The sequence below is a fragment of the Thermobia domestica genome, chromosome 5, assembly GCF_964235325.1.
Source record: "Thermobia domestica chromosome 5, izTheDome1.hap1.1, whole genome shotgun sequence".
Classification (NCBI taxonomy): domain Eukaryota; kingdom Metazoa; phylum Arthropoda; class Insecta; order Zygentoma; family Lepismatidae; genus Thermobia; species Thermobia domestica.
The window spans coordinates 125,440,164-125,448,511 of NC_137458.1; the positions used below are offsets into that span (position 1 = coordinate 125,440,164).

At 34.8% G+C, this 8,348-nt stretch overlaps 1 protein-coding gene across 2 annotated transcripts in view; it reads right to left on the minus strand.

Annotated features, from left to right (window-relative positions):
• Positions 1–3,814, minus strand: part of UGP (UDP-glucose pyrophosphorylase) — a 142,072-nt gene extending 138,258 nt beyond the window's left edge. Inside the window, exon 1 of one of the 2 annotated variants that reach the window (XM_081759071.1) lies at positions 3,583–3,771. In XM_081759071.1, coding sequence (XP_081615197.1) covers positions 3,583–3,612 — 30 coding nt within the window. In that variant the 5' untranslated portion in view covers positions 3,613–3,771. Of the gene's footprint in view, positions 1–3,582 lie in introns of both variants that reach the window. The other variant, XM_081759069.1, reaches the window with a different exon arrangement.
• Between the last annotated feature and the right edge of the window lie 4,534 nt (positions 3,815–8,348).

Genomic DNA, 8,348 nt, shown 5'->3' on the forward strand with positions numbered 1-8,348 from the left:
TACGCAAAGGGAGTTTGCGTGTTTTAAGACTCCTTAAGCAAGATATTATGCAAAAATAACAATTAACTTACTAAGATAAGTACACACATATATGAAATGGGATTAACTTCCGCAGATGGCGGTCCCAAAATACAAACTTTTTAGAGAAATGAACAAAATCAGAAGAAATGTCAGCATGAGAGTTAACAGAAAAGGAAATAAAGGTCATCAGTGCAGCGTAATTAATTAGGGAGAAAACGAAGTTAAATTATGGACTATATATCTTCGCGTACTGAAGCAATATTAGGTCGCAGACAATAGAGTATAATACGTATAATATGACAGTATTTCAAATCCACTGTCTTATTAACTTAGGACGTATATGCTACAGTAAAGGACGAAATACAGAAAAGTAGAGTGGGAACTACTAAGAGCAGAGTTGCATCTGAACCAAATGTGGTGAAATGGAGCAAAATTTTGGGTTCTATCCCATTTTATACAGACATACATTTGTAATATCCAGAGAAGGAATATCTTATTTGATTTCACAATCGACTCGACAAGTAATCAAAATATGTTGGAATGAAATGAAGTTTTACGTCCCACGATTATGCCGGTTAGGCTAAAGACGGTGATGATCAGAAATGATTGAAATGGTGGAATGAAGAAAGTGGGAGGAAACGGAAGAACCCCGAGAAAGAAGTGTACAAAATGATCACAGAAATGTCGCGAAGCTGTGCCACATACAAGGTTTGTTTTACGAAGTATAAAATGCGCTTCTCCTATCCTCGTTTATGCGTCGCTGACACACATGCTCCCTACGAACGTAACCCATCGGATCCTTCAGCTGTGCTCCTGCTCTGAGTCGGTTCAACAGCATTTGTGCTTTTTAGTGACCACTTAGCACCCGCTGGTTTGTATTATCAAGTTAATATATGGTACGCACAGCAGTTTTTATGTCATATGTGCACATTGTTGTTATACTTGTTCCCTTAAGTCATTCTGCACCCATTAATAAGTATCTTTCCTTAAGAAACACTTTCTACGGCAGTAAGTGCATTTCTTGCTAAGAGAACTTCATACTTCATGAATATATGTATCTGCTTGCATGACAATCGTCTACAGGGGAAAAAAATCGTATGTGTTTTTGTAATTTTTGATGTATCAGGGACATGTGTTTGATAGGGGGTTCTGCTCCCTAATACTCCCTAAAGAATACTACTGTAGAAGAGTTGTTCTGGTTGGAAACATAAAAAGGTAGAGATCCATTGTTTTCGTTACTTATGAAAAGTATGTGGTTTAGAATATTAACAGTTGGAAAATATTAATTTTGCGAAGTATTACAATACAGATGGATAAGTGTCTAATGGAAAGTAACGAAAGCAAGAAAATAAGAAATATTTGTGGTTAACAATTAAGAATGAACCACGGAGGTAATTCTAGGAAAGTTAACTTAAAATAATATATAAGTAGCAATACAACGGAGAAAAGAAGTTCATCTGGGTGTAATCCAGTGACCCCACCTGCGGAATTTCCATTTTAGTTTAACGTTCTACGATTATGTTTTTAGGGTAAAGGTGACGGATGATTAATTAAAATGAAGGATTGTAATTAAATTCTCCTGTTTCCCACCGGGAATTGAAACCTGGGACCACGTGCACCAATGGTACACTCATGTCCAAAATGATTGTCGCATATCTATAACTGTCTTTTTGTAAGAATATAATTTGATAATGATTTTGCAGGGTACTTTTAATACTGATACTATGTATATAATAGGGAAATGTATATTTATGGTAAATTTCATAGGAAAAGAATTATAAATACGAAAAGTAGGGTGAGTAAAACAAAATGTTGCTAAATGGACAAGAAAGTTTTATTATTGTAATTTACTGCTCTTTTGACATGAAATTTGTCACATACATGTCTTTGCCGATTATATACATACTAACATTATAAAAAATACCGGGCGAATTCGTTTTCAAATTATATTCCTACAACAACATATTTATAGACATGCGACAATAATTTTGGACATGAGTGTACACGAGATAACTACTAGAGCAGCGGGGCATATTTTTGGCTTTGGGGAGGGGGCAGAATTTTTTGGTTAAAATTCGTACTACTTCGTTATATTTTCTGTATACTTTGTTTGTTCAGGTTAGTACTTACTTACCTTCACGGTTTGTAGAGATCGAATTTCTCGCTATATTTTCTTCATTTTTTGTTCGTTCATGTCATGTAAGGTTAGGTTAACTTAGTACTTACTTCATTTACTAATTACATTTTTGTAACATCGACTCATTTCCCCATGTAAACATTCTGCTTTTTACCTGATTTTGGTCCCCAAAATGCAGAACTATCCCGACCAGCGACGAAGGCTGTTGTATATACGGTAAATTGCACTTTGAGCAGAACAATGTGGTATTGTTCACGTAAGGTAAGGTAGGGCTGTGTTAGCTTAGGGTTAGGGAAGTTCGGACACATTTTGTTAAAATTAATAGAATGTAACTTTTCGTATTGCGGTAACTTTTTACTTTGGGCAATGCAGTGATATCCTGTCAGTAAATAGTATTGGCGAGCGAGCGTCAGCGAGTGAAGGCGGGATAGATCCCCGCAGGGCACGTTGTTTTCTGTCTTTCCTTCTTAGGAACTGTAACTGTGGGAACTGGTTCAGATGACTTGGTTATTGCCACTGCCTTGCCTAAAGTAAAGACTTGCCCGTATTACTATTTATTGTGAATCGGTTCCTACGAATGTTCTGCTCAAAGTGCACTTTTGCCGTATATACTATCTATATAGAACCATTAAATATGTCCGGGCCACGAAAATAAAATTATTCCCAGAACGGAAGCATAGAGTAGTTATTTTCAACTGACCAATGTATATCAGAGCTTTTTTCTTGAGGCACACATGTGGATAAATAGTAAAGCAAGACAGGTGAACTCGAAGTAGTAGTGTTAAAAACAGTGCCTCCCTCTACTGAATTGACAACGTTAAGTTTCCGTTCTTGCAAGCTGTGGATAGTGACAGCGAGAGAAATAGAACATGACGTCACAAAACATCACGTTTGAATATGACTGAAGTGTAATGCAAACTTTATATGAGCAAATTATACCTTCTGAGTTAATTTCAAAAGGGCGACAACTTCTTATTTCAAGTCCATTGAAATACACCGTTCTATTTCAAAGCGATATTTTGATATGCTGAACTTCACGAAGACTTTGACAGAAATCTTTACAATCGCCCTTGCACTAGTGCGTACATACTGCTTCAGGCGGACCAATGACCAATACATTCGTTGGTATATATATATACATATATATAGTGAATTAGATAAGAGAATGGCAGTAAATATCATCACAGGAAGCTACAAAAACGCCGCTTAAGTAATATAGGCTTGCAGTACTAACATACACCGGCACCTTTTTGAAAGTACTGCTTACACAAATAATAAAATATTTCAGCTCCTGAAAATACAAAGAAAAATATGTGCGAATTATGTTCTTAAGATTTATTTCATTCATTGACAAACAAATATATAAATAAAACAGTGATTTAGACAAACATCACTGCGAGTGGCCGTGAACTACTTCAACTTACCTCTTTTCTCTCTCCCAGTGTATCTGGCATCTTTTGCTTATCTTTCTTTGTGCTGATACTTTGTACTCAGACAAAATCTATGCTCTAATCTGTCATTCAAAAAGAAAGGAAAATCACCGCAAGTTATTATTAACTTATACAAACGTGCCAAATATTGAATAGTACACAAGGTCACTTCTTTCGACTTCAAATAATTAATACATTTATTACCAGATGGCAGCACTTCGTAACTTCTGAATTAGTTATACAAGTGTGCCATCTGGGGTCGCTTTTGTGAAATATAAGGGATAACGTAAAAATAAATCGATGGCGGTAAACACACACACACAAAAGAAAGGAAAGTCTTGTATTATCTTTCCAGGGCGTTCAATTTAAAATTTATTATTATTATTAAATTTATCTTCTCATGGTAATCCACCGGGGCTAAGGAAGACGGTCAGGGCCATGGCCTGAGGCGGCAAAAATTTTATGGACCAGTTTTTTCGTATTCCAGTTCTGGAAAGTTCAGAAATTTACTATGCACACACCAGCGTTCATTTTCGTAATTACGACGAATCAAGAATAGCTTTGTTCTTCTGTTTCAGGAACGCTGACAAGACTTTTTGCATCGAAAGTAATATTTTGATCATGATAAGATGACACTTTTGTCCAAGAGAAAGCACGAAGGAAATGTCTACCGCATTAACTCAATATTGATGAGTAATCAAATAAACTATTAATATTTCATTAATTGAAATTAAAAGTCGTATATTATTTTATTTATTGTATATATGCATTACATATCTTCCACTTAAAGTAGATTATTCACTTCACTATCTTAAGTCGTGACTAAGCAGTTAGCGCACGTCCCTTTTGAGTGGGAGACTCGGATTCGATTCCCGGCCAGTGTTTCTTCCAGACATACTTTGGGAAACCAGTGACCCTCCGGAGTTCTGAGAGACCTCCACCCCGAAATAGACCAGAATAGTACATCTATAATACATATAATAATAAAAAGAATAATACCAAAAATGACCCTCAGATTACTCAGTGTGGCCCCCGGAAAGTTTTTTTCTGAAAGAAACACTATTCCCGACGGGAGCTCATGTGCTTCGGATCCCACGGTAAGCTGTAGATCCACGTCTCATACAGCCTCGTTGGCGAAAGAGATGCTCAAATCAAATCTACTATCTTAAATTTTCTACACTGATATTTATTGATATTGAGCGGGTGGCATTTTTTAATAACCTGGGCGACAAAAATGTTAAATACTACCCAGAATGGTGATGATGGGATGGGTCATGGGTGTGAATAGTAGAATAACGAAAGTAGGAGGAAACGGGAGAAACCTGAGAAAACTCACGCACACGAAATTTCAAATTAATGTAGGAGTTCGAGATTGAAATTATGATAAGATAAAGTGTGCTGTAAACATACTTAGCGCAGTCAAAATAAGGTTTGAGGTAGACATTTAGAATAAAAAGATGGGGCCTTCTGGAATTTGTTCGTGATATCTTCTTCATTAACCTCCAGAAAATTCCAGAAAATCCAGTTGCGGGTTTTCCACCATTTTGAATAAATAGTCTGTAAACCTTGGATTTCTCACATCCACTTAGTTTATGCCATATAACTTCTAAACTAATTAAGAGAAGAAGGATCATTCTTTCTTTATTATACTTCTAATATTATAGGCAATGTAACAAGTTATTATCACTTTTCTCCGAGTAACCGTTTTTGCATAACCTTAGAATAAAGTGAAAAATTGGGATCTGTATCATATTCTTTTCATTGTCTCATACAACTTAACAGAGTAGAAATATATATATATATATATATATATATATATATATATATATATATATATATATATATATATATATATATATATATATATATATATATATATATATATATATATATATATATATATATATATATATATATATATATATATATATATAAAGTGTTCGAATAAACGTTGTTGAAAATTTCATAAGCTTTAAAATGATGCTTATATTGTCACTATACACTGTGTCAGAGATGCGCAATGGAGCTAGAAACGTCATCGGACTGCGCACATGAATGAATCAATTAATATGAAGAAAAAGATATTTACTGATTTGAGACGGCTTTTCATTGCAATTTCCAGTAAGTATCAACAGGTTTGGAAGTCAAGCTAGTTTAATAAATAGTTCTTAAACAGTGGCGTTGTCAGGGGTGCGCAAGAATCCTGAAAGTAGACTTTCGCACTCTCTCTCTGTATGTAGGCCTATGCAGTAAGTACGCCAGAAATTTTTACTTGGGGGGGGGTGTTCAAAATAAAAGGGGGGTGTGCTCTCAGAATAGTGATATAATTTTTAAACAAACTCAAACAAGAAAACAGTATATTTTGTTACGCAACTATTGCAATAATAATAATAATAATAATAATAATAATAATAATAATAATAATAATAATAATAATAATAATAATAATAATAATAATAATAATAATAATAATAGCTCTTTGCAGTGGTAGGGTCAATAAAGTAAGTTCACACATTTGGGCATTTATTATTATTATTAAACTAAGTAATACAGTGAAACTTCTCAAAACGGACATCGGTGGAACCGATTATTTCTCCGTAAGTGAGAAGTATCCCTAAAAGGAAGGGTTCTCTCTCATAACACCACACCACACATATTTATGGCATGGAAGAATAAGAAAGTTTGTCCTCTTATGAAAATGTCCACTATTGAGAGACGCCCGTTAAGAGAGATTTCACTGTATTAGGAATTAACCTCAACTATTTTACCCAGTAATTACATGTGAATTGATTACATACGAATTATTGTAATTATTTTGCAAAATTCTGCTATTATTTGAATTTATTCACCCCGAGCAAGTTTTAGTGGGTGATTTTTTCCAAAATATTAATTGGGAAAAATTCCCTCGTTCCATGCTCAAATCACATTCGTTTAGTAATTAATACTGTACATAGTTCCAATTTTATTATTTTAATATTCTAACCCTGTTGTTAACGTTAATTGTTGTAATATTATTTGATCTCTTAACTTCCGTTCCTGCCCCTTCCTGGCTACGTTATTCGCTCTGAATATATTTCATAAGAAAATTCTTCATTGATTTAGTTGTTTTCCAGAAATCCAGTTTTTCAATTTACAAATATTTTGTATCTTTCTGTTTTGTCTTCTTTAATATACCCTAATTTTAATAATCCCAGGGCTCGTAGTGGTCTCTGGCCTCTTGTAAATAGTTGAAAAGTGACCAAAAATGGCCAAAAGCACACGAAAAATGACCAAAATCTCATCATGACCCTTTTTTTCTTTGTCAATTTATCCATCACCTCTCTCTTTGTTTGTTCTTTTGTTCCTTCTTTACTTCTTCTTTTTGAGCTTCCTCCTTTCTTAGGTTTTCAAAGTATGCTTTGTAGTTAGGGTAAGCAGACTTAGCAGGTGTAAAAAGCTTCTTAGTAAGTGGAACCAGTTCTTTCCTATTTCCGAATTTCTTCATCCCAGACATTATATTTAACTTAACATTAAGAGTTTTCAAAAACGTGAAATATTCAAATTCATCACCTACTCTGAAGAACACCATACAAGAAACATAACACAAAACGAACATGATGAATCACACAAACACACACACATACAACGTTGAGCGGAGCGTTAACTATTACGAGAGAAAACTAAAAGACTAGTATTATAGAAGAAAGAATAGACATAGAAGGATTCTCAACCCCACCTTGAGAGCTTAAGCACCCACCAACCGTCCACTGTGCTTTAGAAAGAATAAAAGCTAAAGTGAGAATAAAGCTGACTGTTTCACATGTGGCAGCAAGTACTGAAGCTTTCAGAAGAGTAATGAGTAACAAGTTTCTGCCTTTTTCCATTTGTTTTTATATTTTTCTTAGAAAACTGCCAATGTAAAACATAAATCACACGAAAAAGTCACTTTACCTCTCAGAAAAGTAACTTTTAGTGACAAATTTGAAAAAAAAGTAAATTTTAGTTTTAAAAAAGTGACTCGCTATGAACCCTGTTCCGCTCAATAAATTTACGTGAATAAAAATATACTTTACAAAAAATTAAGCTAGCGTCAAATGCGTTCCTGCATATCACTAGACTCAGTCTAAAATATATATATAATTCTTAATTCGACCGATCTCTTCATTTCTAAAAACGTTTTGACTACACCCTTCTAACGTCCGTTCGTTGATACACCACTTGCAGAGCAGGCTCGAAACCAGCCACAGAGCTTGGGGAGGGGGGGCATGAATATGTTAGGAGGGGCCAAGTCATTAAAAATTCTCTTACAAATATCTAAATTGTGCATTTTGTATTGAGGTCTGGAGGGGACATGAAAAATTTAGCCCTTTCCGGATCCTGGCTTTTTGGGCTATTTTTTAGACTTTCAGTCAAGCAGCTACTGTATCGTCACTATTTATCCTAGGATCATGGTTCATAACTCATTCTCTTTAGAATAGAGCTGGCTTTCAAATGGTACTACTTGCATGCTCATACCATATACCAGAAGCGGGAAAAAATGTCAAAGTGAAAGTTTCGGAGGGAATTTTTTTTCTCGAAATTTGGCCCCCCTCTGGACCCCCCTGTGTCAACGTAGCCATCTAAAAAAATCTGAGAAATAGTACTTGGTATACTGAATGTGTGTGCCAAATTTCAAGTTTCTACCTTGAATAGTAAGGGAGGGAGAAATTTTATCAAAATTTCCCACCATGCCCCAAATTACCACAAAACACTATGATCTCAGGGAAAAAATCCTGAGACAC